A 12398-nucleotide genomic window follows, 5' to 3' on the forward strand; every position below is an offset into this window, starting at 1 on the left:
ACACACACACACACACACACACACAACCTTCTGGCTGCAGGCACTTTATATGTTTGCAGTGATGTTCCTTAGTGGTGAATCACTTCTTCTGTGCAGTATACATGGACTCAGCCCTAACTATAAGCTCTGTCCTCTTCTTGTATGGAAATGCTTTGGTTCCAGCCTCTCTGATTAAAAATAATTGTTTCAAAGGTATCTGCCTGACCCCAAATATAATATACACTGCCTGTGGTGATTTAGCCAAATTAATTTTTTGGAAAGAGTATGGAAAGGTAAAAAACTGTAAGATTTTGATTATTGTCAATAGGGAAACAAAGGGTTAAAGGCCTATGGTATTACTGCTGCGTTTATACATTACATCTCAATAAACATACACAACATACATATTGCCAAAAGTATTGGGACACCCCTCCAAATCATTGGATTCAGGTATCCCAATCACCTCCATGGCCACAGGTGTATAAAATCAAGCACCTAGGCATGCAGACTGCTTCTACAAACACTTGTGAAAGAATGGGTCGCTCTCAGGAGCTCAGTAAATTCAAGTGTGGTATCGTGATAGGTTGCCACCTGTGCAATTAATCCAATCCGTGAAATTCTCTTTGCTACTAAATATTCCACGATCACCTGTTAGTGGTATTATAACAAAGTGGAAGCAGCTGGGAACAACAGCAACTCAGCCACAAAGTGGTAGGCCACGTAAAATGATAGAGTGGGGTCAGCGCATGCTGAAGTGCGCAGAAGTCGCCAATTGTCTGCAGAGTCAATAGCTACAGACCTTCAAACTTCGTGTGGTCTTCAGATTGGCACAACAACAGTGCGTAGAGAGCTTCATGAAATGGGTTTCTATGGCCAAGCAGCTGCATCCAAGCCTTACATCACCAAGCGCAATGCAAAGCATCTGTAACAATTGAGCAGTTTGTGTCAATAGATCACAGCTGCGGAGCCAATATTCAACAGGTTATTGTTACTTTTGGGGAAAGGTGGTTCAGGTTTGGGATCCACTATTACACTCTATAATGGGGGAGAGTGAGCGCAGAACCTGTATACATCATACACCACCGACTAATTAGTATGATTGTTACCAGTTGTGCCCCTGTATTATTCCATACAGTTGGAAGCATTAACTGGCACAATGGTAAGGTAGTGCGTAACAAATTATAACAGAAAACAACGAAAAAGTCCCCAGAACATCATACAGTGTACACCGGGGTCTGAGGAGATCTGTAGTACCAAACTGAGAACTCTCCAATAAGGATGCAGTGAATATTACAGGGTTGTTACAGACTAGTGTTCGGTTTTAGCAGGAACATCAAGTAATTGTTACGTTACAAGTACAGATCCTGGCTATATATCAACGCTCTTCCACAAGTCTATAGGCAATAAGCAGAGCTGAACACTGAAATAATGCAGTCCACCTCAATGAAGGTAAATATACAATGAATCTCAAAGTAACAATTCAGTATAGTAATGGTAGCAGACAATCCAGGACTGAAGTAGTTCAGAATACTTGCAGTTAGTAGCAAATTGTGAAGTGAGAGGGTAAGGAGTTTATCTCATCAGAACTGCAGCCTAGGAGGAGAAGGTAGCAGATCCTGGTAGAGGCTGCCAGTTAGTTCCAGTCACTGTTGATCTGCTAGGTTCAGGATGGAGAGCGGTGCAGGGACGGAGGAGATCAATTGCTCAACGTTCATCCACACTGATCAATTGCTCAACGTTCATCCACGCTGAGCAATTGAATCTCCTGCTGTCTTTTCGAGCAGAGCGGCGTGCGGTGGGAGGAGCTATGTGTGGCATCGGCGTGAGCTTGCTGAGGAGACGAGCCGCCACTGGAAGGGGAGGAGGCGATGCCCCCTGGCCGGATCGAGGAGAGGTAAGTCTGTAACAGCATCGGATGCAGTGGTGTAAAGCACGCCGCCACTGGACTCTAGACAACTGGTGACGAATCACGCTTCTGTGTCTGGCAATCTGATGGGCGTGTCTGGGTTTGGCGGTTGCCAGGAGAACAGTACTTGCCTGACTGCATTGTGCCAAGTGTAAAGTTTGGTGGAGGGGGGATTATGGTGCGGGGTTGTTTTTCAGGGGTTGGGCTTGGCCCCTTAGTTCCAGTGAAGTTAACTTAAGGCATCAGCATACCAAGACATTTTGGACAATTTCATGCTCCCAACTTTGTGGGAACAGTTTGGGGATGGCCCCTTCCTGTTCTAACATGACTGCGCACCAGTGCTCAAAGCAAGGTCCATAAAGACATGGATGAGCCAGTTTGGGGTGGAGGAACTTGACTGGCCTGCACAGAGTCCTGACCTAAACCCGATGAAACACCTTTGGGATGAATTAGAGCGGAGACTGTGAGCCAGGCCTTCTCGTCCAACATCAGTACCTGACCTCACAAATGCGCTTCAAGAAGAATGGTCAAACATTCCCATAAACACACTCCTAAACCTTGTGGACAACCTTCCCAGAAGAGTTGAAGCTGTTATAGCGCAAAGGGTGGGCCAACTCAATATTGAACCCTACGGACTAAGACTGGGATGCCATTAAAGTTCACGTGCGTGAACAGGCAGGCGTCCCAATATTTTTGGCAATATAGTGTACATTTACCTGTTATGTAAGCTTTATTACATCAATGCATCAAAAAAGCAAAACAAAATAAAAAGTGCTCTTAAACAGAAGAACAGTAATTAGGATTACCCTATTAAAAAAGTTTAAAATATCAGCAGGACTATGCTGGAAAATAAGCATTATTGATTAAGTCTGTTGGAAATTAGTAGCCCTGGTGACTGTCATATGAACAAAACGTGCAATAGTAACGCAGATATGCAGTTTAAAGTAAGGGATTTGGGGTTGCTGAGAATTGTATCAAAAACTCTCTTGATCTTGATGTTGGGTCAGTCCAAAAATCCATCTAATATTTTAAGAGTGCGTTTTTTTTTAGAATGTCCAAACATTTATAATTTTTTAAGTTAGTTTGAACTAACATATATGATTGGATTTTCCATGCACGGAAGCCAGCGTGCTCAGAACTCACATAAAATTAAAAACAAAAACACATTAAAAAAGATGTAGACTCGTCGGGAGCTCTTTACTAAGTTAGGCATGTATTGAACGGAGCACATAAACGTGATTACTTAATAAACTTTGAAAAACGTGGTTCTTATGAATCACACATCCAACAATGGCACCTACCCTGTTTCCCCGAAAATAAGACCTACCCCGAAAGAAAGACCTAGCACTATTTCTCAAGATTCCGGTAATATAAGACCTACCCCGAAAATAAGACCTAGTTTGGTGGTAGCATGTGAGGGGGAACATGAAGAGCAGGAGAGATGGTATCAGCCTACAAGGACATACTGTATCAGGGGATGACAGGGGACTCCCTCCGGCCGGCGCAGTGACAGGGAACAATCCAGTACCATACTTCACTGCTTAATGTAATGGTACTGTACTGTAATGTGTACCGGTAAATGGTACCGTACTTTACCGCGCTGTCCACTGTCTGATGTTCGCACTGCTGGTACAGCTGTCCGGGACTGTGACAGGCGGAGTGATACCAGATAACTTTCGATTGTTGTACATGAATAACTTTAGATTGTTGTACATTTTGTTGCACATTAAAAAAAAAGACATCCCCTGAAAATAAGACCTAGTGTGTTTTTGTGGGACAGTGTCTTATTTTCGGGGAAACACGGTATGTGCGTTCAAAAGTTAGGTGGCTTTCCTTTTCCTTTTATGTGTGTGGCTTTATATCAAATTAATTGAACCAAAGCCTCCTGCACTTAACTAGTTGAAATGGTAACAATAGCACTTACGATTCAACTTAGGAACAACTGCATGGTCTGATTACCTACAGCATCTTGATGTGTGGGTGGCTGTGTGGGTAGCCCCGCCTCCATGGTCTATGGCCTGTGTTGGCTATGTAGAAATTCAGCCTGTTAATATTTCTGGTGACTTTATGTAAATAAAGTGTAATAATGATAAGTATAATTAAAATAGGTTTCACTGTGCAATGAACATTACAATGCATGGCTTTTTCCAGCACAGGTTTTATGTACTTGTGTTTGGAATGTCCTAGACCAGGGGAAGGCAACCTTGGCTCTCCAGCTGTGCTGAAACTACAAATCCTATCATGCTTCTGCCTCTGGGAATCATGCCTGGGGCTTGCAATGCCTTATGGGATTTGTAGTTTCAGCACAGCTGGAGAGCCAAGGTTGCCTACCCCTGTCCTAGACTGAGGTATGATTCAACACTAATTTCATGCAGAAACAATCTATTTCATTAGTAATGGTGGCAAACAGGTTGGGTTTTTTTTTCTTAGCCTTGAGACTCATAAAAGAACACCTAACAACATACTGGCATATCACATCAGCCTGTCTTATTTAAAATACAAATTGTATTTGAAAAAAAATGCTTTATATTGTAGGAAATGAGTACCAGCATAACTGTCCCACAATTAATTTAAATGACCTAGGCTTTATAGGGCAAATTGTATGGTGTTAGAACTAAAGTATAGAATAAGAAGGCAGCTAAGAATTTCTTTTTATAAGATTGCACACACATAAATGTCGCAGTAGCATTAAGATCTGCAATAAGTGTCCCTTTTATGCTCACCTCACCATGACTAGCCATTTCTTTCAATGAAGACTTTTCACAAAATAGCTGTAATCACTCCTGCTTTTCTGCTTTTTTTTTTTCTTGAAATGTCATTAACTAGGCCTAATAGCCACCACCATTTAGTGAATGTCCCCCATAATACATTTCCAGGTAGCTCAGCAATTCTTGAAGACTTTCTGAGATCTAATAAGTACCGAAAGCACTTCAGAACACTTACTCTAACTAAGTAAAGGATTTCTCTATACAAAATTGTTTTCCCGCTTGAAGACAAAGTCTCCACGTATAACACTACTGTGGCAACATAAAAAAAGTATTATTTTTTTTTTTCCGTTTTTGTGTTAGGAGTTTCTTCATGATGATTGCAAAAAATTGTAGCCTTTACAGCAGTCTGTAATGAGAGAAATGTATTCAAAGTAGGGGTGTAATTAGGGTGAGGTGGCAGGGGCAGTTGCTTAAGGAGCAGAGTCGGAGCTATTAGAACATGAAAAGAAATGAAATATCTAAAAGTGCCTTTGAGGTTTGTGTATGAGGCTGCAAAGTAAAGCTGCAAACTATTATTATCAAAACTGCCATTGTTCTGATAAACCTAGCATACCATGAGCTAAGAGGTATGAGACCGCGTGATGGATAATATAGCTAACTCAGTGCCTAAGGTGAGAATAGTTCATTGTCTTGTAATGTTGTGATCAGCTTTTTAATATTTTAGGGTTATTTTGCCAAATCTTTAATTAAACAAATACTGGAAATGATATATGTTCAGATAAACATGTTGTTCCTTTATAAAAGCAAGAGCAAGAGCTGCCTTTAACAACTGGACATCAGCTCCACTGGGCATCTATAGCTACAGATACAGTAAGCTCTTTTTTAAACCATATATGCTGATAAATGTCACTCTACAGGGCAAAAAAAAAACCCTTCTTTTGGTTAGTATTAATATTTGACAGTTATTTATGAAACAGCTGGGAAACAAAATATGATCAGATTGTGACCACATGAGTCTATGTACACAGTCATCATACAACAATATAATTTAGGTGAGCACGAACATTTGCATCATTTTACAAAAAGCCAGGTCATTTACACTTCACAATTCACAATAACCAACTTAAAGGACTTTCACCCATTTCAACATTTCAAAAAATATTTATCTTCTGGTTCCCCCCCTTCCTCTTATGGAGAGGTGCAGATACATCTGCATGTGCAGATGTGCCACAGGTCTTTGGCAGATTTCAAGACCTGTGCACAAATGCTGCGTGTTTCTGGATGTTCCCAGAAACCAGAGGCATAGATGCACACATGTGGGATGTTTAAAGGTGACCACACAAGAGGGGGGTACTGGGAAGCAAATACTGCTGGTCTGAAGTTCCTCTTCAATTACCCATTTACACCCGTGCAAAATGAAGCACTGATCTAAAGACTGTCACATGAGACTGCAAAAAATTCAAGTATTTTCTACGGGGCCCATTCATATTTGTGCAATGCGCGTCTGTGCGACAAAGAAAATGGTGCAGGTGCTTCTTTTGGTGTGACATATTGCATTTTTAGCCTTGTAGACTTACATAAGAGCACATGAAAAGCCCATGTAACATGCATTTATGGCATTTTACTGCATGGCAACAAGGGAAGCCCCCTAGCAACCTGCACTTTTATTTCACCTTCAGTGAACAAAACAGAAACTCAAGCAATTAAAATGCTTAAGAGGGGATTTCCCTCACATTTAAAATGCATGCTCTCACTTCCTGGACAGGAAGTAAAGGAAAATCTCCATAATGAGACACAAAAAATCTAACAGCAGTTTTAACCTTCCCCTACTCTCTCCAACATGAAAAAAAAAAGGTTTTGATATATTTTAATCGTTTGTGCATACAGGGGCAGACATACCATTTGTGTAGACTGTTCAGAAGAGCCCTCCAGGATTTAGGGATGTGTTAGGCAGGTACTGGGAATCTCTCCCATTTTCACTTTGACCTGGGCACTGCTCAGTTCTAGGACAAGTAAGCTGCAAAAGGTATTCATGATGCCCCAACTATTCTGCTGATTTGCAATATCCAAGTGGAGTACTTCACTTAATGGTAGACTGACAGTGGGACATGTAAAATGCTTCTCCTCGTTCTCTTGATGCCATTTTGGCAAGAATTAAAGGGGAGAGTCCGGGGTTTGTGTTCCACTCTTTCCTATCAATGCACACCCTCTTACATTAGTGAGTGCCTCTTGGGCTTTTTCTCAGCCACCCCAAGTACTCTGGTCAGTCTGTCCTAATAACACCATAAAAGATAACACAAGTTGGTAAATACTTCACTGCATAATTAGCTTCTGTAAGATCACACAGTGGTTGTAGCTTAAAGGGAAAGATCAGAATTTTGGCAGAGCCACTGATTGGCTGATCCTCCCTTTTATCAGAGATAACATGATGATTGTTAGGGTTTTGAGCATGTGGTTTCCTGCCATTGGATTCTGGAGTAGTGATTCAGAACTTCTTTAAATATTTAAGAGAGCAGAATGGGTAGGGGAGCATGAGGTCATGAGGTATGTTTACTGTTTGCCTAAAGTATGCGGGCAAGAATATTTGACTTTTCTCTGACTTTCCAGATCTGCACACTGTCTTGGGTCAGTGACTCTGTTAGTAATAAAGCTAGTGGGTCAACATAACAGAGAGACATCTAGCCTTTTTTAGAAGGAGGTCTGCAATGGCAGGTGACAATAATATGCACCTATATTCTAAAGTTAAGAACTCATTGGCTATAAGTATACACTGTGTAATGTAGTGCTCAAACATTTGGCACACTTATCCCGGGTTTTGTTTCTGCCAGGGACACTATCTGCTTGAAATTTGAATGTTACCTGGATGTTTTGCGAGCTTCCTATTCCTTTTTTTCTCTCATAAACCCCAATGTTTGAGTATGATAGTTTGGGAAGTTTAGATTATATTTTTTATATAAGAACTGTAGTTTTCAGTTTGATTGGTCTGTACTCACTTTGATGTAACAACACCATACATGGTGTAGACAAAATGATAATGTAAAAAATAAAACCATTCTTGAGTAAAGAAAAAGAGAAGATCCTTAAGATAACCATGTCACTGCAATATGAAGATAAAGCTGTGTGTTTATCTTTAATAACTACATTTTGAAACTGCATCCGGTCTCGGTAATTTTTGTTTTATAATTAGTGTGAAAGCAAATTGAAGAACATTTCATACTCTACTCTATCTCTTTCATATAGAGACACTTTTATTTTATATTCACAATGATTATATTGTAAGATTTAGAAGTGTGCTTTACTTTACAGTCTTTTATTGAGTTCAGATGGTAATTAAATTATCTTTTCCCTTCAGAAGAGTTTCCTGGGGTGCACCACTTTCAGAGTGAAGGATCTGGTCAAAACAAAGGAACAGCCCCTGTCTCTTAATCTCAAGTAGGTTTTTGCATTCTTATTTGTCTGTGTGTGGTTCAAAATATGATTTTTATTGTCTCGCATATCAATGTATTTCTATAGCATAGATTTTTGGCATTTTAACTGGTAAATCTGGGCTTACGCACCATTGTTTGTTGCTAACCAGAAAATTTCAGGGGCCTACAGCAGCTAGTCAACAATTACTTTGGCTTTGTTTAGCGCACAATAAAAATAATAAGGCAATCTGAGGATTTATAGCGTATAATTACTGTAGAAATAATGGAAACATTTAAACATGTGTGTGTTGGAGGGAAATCAACCTTTGTGGGGTAATTTCTGCACAAATAAGATTAGCTGTGTAATCAGTTGATTGTGTAAGGGCTGCCTTCCTGAGTTGTGTTTTCTTGGTATGCAGCAGAATGTCATGCAAATCACTTGGACCTAAAATAAGAATTTACTAACGGCAAATATGCTTTCTATTTTTTAAGGAAATGTTCCCTAAGCTTATTTAATGTGATGAAAATTCACTTTGCAAAGAATACTCGATCAGGAGCAAGGAAAAAAAACAAAAAAAAACTGTACGTTATTGGATGATGAAAATCAGCAGAGCTTCACCTCATTTACTAAACTAAGGGGAAATTCCCTTACAAAGTGAACAGCCTGTTTGCCTTTATCAACCCCGTGACTCTGCTGATAATTGTTTTGGGCAATTTATATATTACCAAGACAAAGCAGGATAGATGTATGACCTTTTGTAATACCTTTCAAGAAAAACAGTTTATTGTAAATGCCCGTGTTTATTCAGAGATACACATGTGACTTTTGATCATACTACTGGTCTCGCAGTTGCAATATAATTTTATCCTTAATAGCCACGGCCTTGTTTAGCACAATAGCAGCTCTTTGAGTAGCCAGGTTAGAGGGGGCAGCACAAAGCTTCAACATATAAATATGCTGTTTCCTTTTTAACCTACAGTTATTTCAGTGTCTGTCCATACCAGCACTTACCAACCAGTAGCTTGTAGCTCCTTTTTTCTATCACTTGCATTAGCTGTTCAGTCGGTGCTCCATGCCTCAAAGTGTACAAAATAGTTTTGGATAGAGTAGGGTTTAGAGTAGGTTTAAAACGGCTGCCCTTTCCCTTCACTGTTTGTTCTGAACGCTTGACAGAAAGTCATGGTGAAAAGGGTACCCATTGCAAGATTTTCCCTCTTTTTCTGTTCCATTGACAACTCAACATTTCAGATTTACCTTCACATTTATTCCTGGTGACATGGGTGATCAGGACAATTAAAGAGGGCTAATCTCCCTAATAGGGACACCAGACAATGGTTCGAATTCCATATCACTCTATACAAAGCTAACAAAAAAATGTGCTTTTAGTTATATTTTAAAATGTATGCAAAGCCAAAACTTATTCTTGAGTTTTGGGTTTTGGATAGAGTGTTAAAGGGTTACAACCACTGTCAGAATTTTTGCTCTCTATGAAGCCACTAGGGAGATTTATGCTCTCTATTAGAGATGTGCACTTACTGAATCACGAAATTGCTTTGATTTGGCGGTTCGTCCGAATCCGAAAAAACAAATTATTATATATCCGAATATCTGACAAATATATTTGGGCATATAATATTTCATTTTTTTGTATGAGCACCACCATCTTGCTGCGTCCTAGATAGCGGTGCCCATACTTGCTTATGACATTGCCCCACGCCGGCGTCACGTGCCCTGCCTCAAAAAAAGGGAGGCATACATGCGCAGAATGCGCCAGTGGCCAATATGCCCACTGCACATTCTGTTTTTTTTTTAAATGTGCACTTTGGGATTTGGAGGTTTGTTGCCTCCGAATCTCAAACAACATAATTATTTGTTTCATCAAATGAAATGAATGAAAAGGTTTTTCCATTTTCATTTATTTTGTCCTAAACTAATTTTTATGCTGTGTATATGTCTACTCTCTATTTGTCCTGGTGATTCCTTCTAACTTCCTTCTGTGTCTGCTTGACAAAAAATAGGACAATAGAAAACCTAAGGGGTTTATCCATTTGCTATTTTCTCCAAAAAAATAAAGTTTGGGCTTTTGATTTACTTACGGGGGTTAATCACTATGGAGCAGCCGTAGCTTCGGCTGATCCTTCGGCCGCTGGAGCCCTTCGGTTCAGTTGAACCTAAGGGCTGCTGTACGGGCTATTCCTAATAGCCCGTACAGCAGCCGAAGGCATATGCTTCGGCTCGACTGAAGCCGAAGTGACAGTCAAAGCCGACCACTCTCCATGGAAATGACAGGTGGGTGGAGCCAGCCATGATCTCAAAGCTTGCCCCGCCCAGTTGTAATAACAGATCAGCGTCCCCAAATGACCTGGGGACGCTGATCTGTCATTAAACCACAACAACTGGGCGGAGCCACCCATGTTGTCATGGCTGGCTCTACCCAGTTGTTATTCATTGGCCGGGACCTGCTACAAGACTCTGGCAGGTGCTGGCCAATAGTAAACAGTTGGGCGGAGCTAGCCCAACTGTTTCTTTAAAATTGGGTTATTCACTCGGCTGCCTTCGGCAGCTTTGTAAATAACCCTGTATAGTTATAATGTTCAGAACCAATATAAAAAGTGGTATACGCTAAGTTTTCGGACCTCATGTATCTTATTGGCATTTGCAGTAGCTTAATGTAGCTGGTAAGCTGGCAAATGTTGTGGATCTATGTGAACCCAAATGGTCATAAACTGCATTTATCTGAAAATGGTTTTGGTAAAACAAAGTCAAAGAAGTGGCCAGTAGAAATAGCTTGGTAATTGCAATACAATTATGTTTACACTGAAATACTATTTATCTACAAAGGGTGTTGTGTGTGTTTGCAAGAAATAAAGAGAAATATGAAACAGAATCCAGTTTTCCTGTATGCAGGCTACACTAATACTGTATGACAGTTCCGGATTTTGTACTGTAAGTGTTGTGTGGACCACATACTGGTACTAGCAATTCTGGTGTGTAATTCTATTAAAGCCCAATTGAACCCTTAACTTATTTTTCCATATACATTTGTTTTATTTAAGGTGAAAGGCAATAACATGACAATTGATTGTAGTACAAAGTCATAGCACTTCAATATACAGAATATCCTTGTTGGTACTAGTCGGAACGTGGAAATTGAAATTCTCAGCCGCAGAGGATTTACATGCACACGGGGGTGGGGTGCAAGTGTTGTCAGTGAACCCTTAATTTATATTACTCTAATGAAGTCAGGCTGGCTAATAAATAACATATCTGCATATATTTTCCTTTTATTGTGATGTAATATTGCCTCAGCCCTGGAGCTGTGCCAGCAGCATGCAACTTTCTCGTGATCTTAAACTGCCCAACATGCTACCTACACACACTCCTTGAGTGTGCCTAGATTGATTTTTTTAAAGAAGACAACGTCTACTGTAAAATAAGAAAGTGTTTTTTAAAAATTAAAAAGTAAACGATAAACTTTAAAGCATTTCCCCTAACCTCCATGAGCACATGATGAAACTTCAAAAAACACCTTATTTTTTCATTCACCGTTGACTAGAGCTGGGAAGGGTTGGAAAAAAACATTATTTTTTTTCCAAAGCCATTTTTTTTTTATTTAAAAAAAAATAATTTTTTTAAATACAAAAAAGGATTGTGGAATATGTTCTTTAAAAATGATAACTAATATATCTTTGACATGATATTCAAACTATATAACATTATAATAATGAATATGCTGCGCTTCAACTAAAACAATAAATAGATAAACAAATCTCTATAATTATAATTATTATTATAGAGATTTGTTTATCTATTTATTGTTTTAGTTGAAGCGCAGCACATTTATTATTATAATTTGATACATTTAGAGGGTAACACTCAAAACCACTTTGTTGGTATGATAGTAGATGATAGTTTCTGTCCTCTCAGGCCTTAAATGACATGTAAGAGGGTGCATTTATCTGGCAAATTAGTTTATCTTTATAACCTTTAAATGATTCCTAATAATGTTCTACACCATCACAGTCTAATGTTTACCTGGTCAGTAAATAGTTTTTTCTCCTCCACCAACATCTACAGTTTGGAAACATTTCCACGGTGCAACTTCTGCTGAGAGCAAAGCTGCAATTTGCAGATATTGTGAGAAGGAATATTCTTTTCCGAATGCTACAAGGATGACAAAACACATCCTTGCATGCCACAGGTGCCCTAAAGACATTAAACCTACCAATGTCCATATCCTACTGGCACAAATAATGTCAGTTAATTAAATTTTTATTTGGCTTCTCATGGCTTCAAAATTCCTGGAAATTTTACATCTCTACCTTTGACTCAAAATGATGAATTTTATTTTGCTGAAATCACCAAGTTTTTACACAAAAATTTAGGTGAAGGAAAAA

At 39.4% G+C, this 12398-nt stretch overlaps 1 protein-coding gene across 1 annotated transcript in view; it reads left to right on the forward strand.

Annotated features, from left to right (window-relative positions):
* INPP4B (inositol polyphosphate-4-phosphatase type II B) overlaps positions 1-12398 on the forward strand; it is a gene marked incomplete at its 5' end in the record, with an annotated part of 263520 nt that overhangs the window by 38523 nt on the left and 212599 nt on the right. The window contains one exon of the mRNA XM_018563411.1: positions 7946-8025. Within this exon, the coding sequence (XP_018418913.1) occupies positions 7946-8025 (80 nt within the window). The remainder of the gene's footprint in view (positions 1-7945; positions 8026-12398) is intronic.

Source organism: Nanorana parkeri, unplaced genomic scaffold (assembly GCF_000935625.1).
Source record: "Nanorana parkeri isolate BGI_ZX_2015 unplaced genomic scaffold, ASM93562v1 scaffold662, whole genome shotgun sequence".
NCBI classification, from domain to species: Eukaryota; Metazoa; Chordata; class Amphibia; order Anura; family Dicroglossidae; genus Nanorana; species Nanorana parkeri.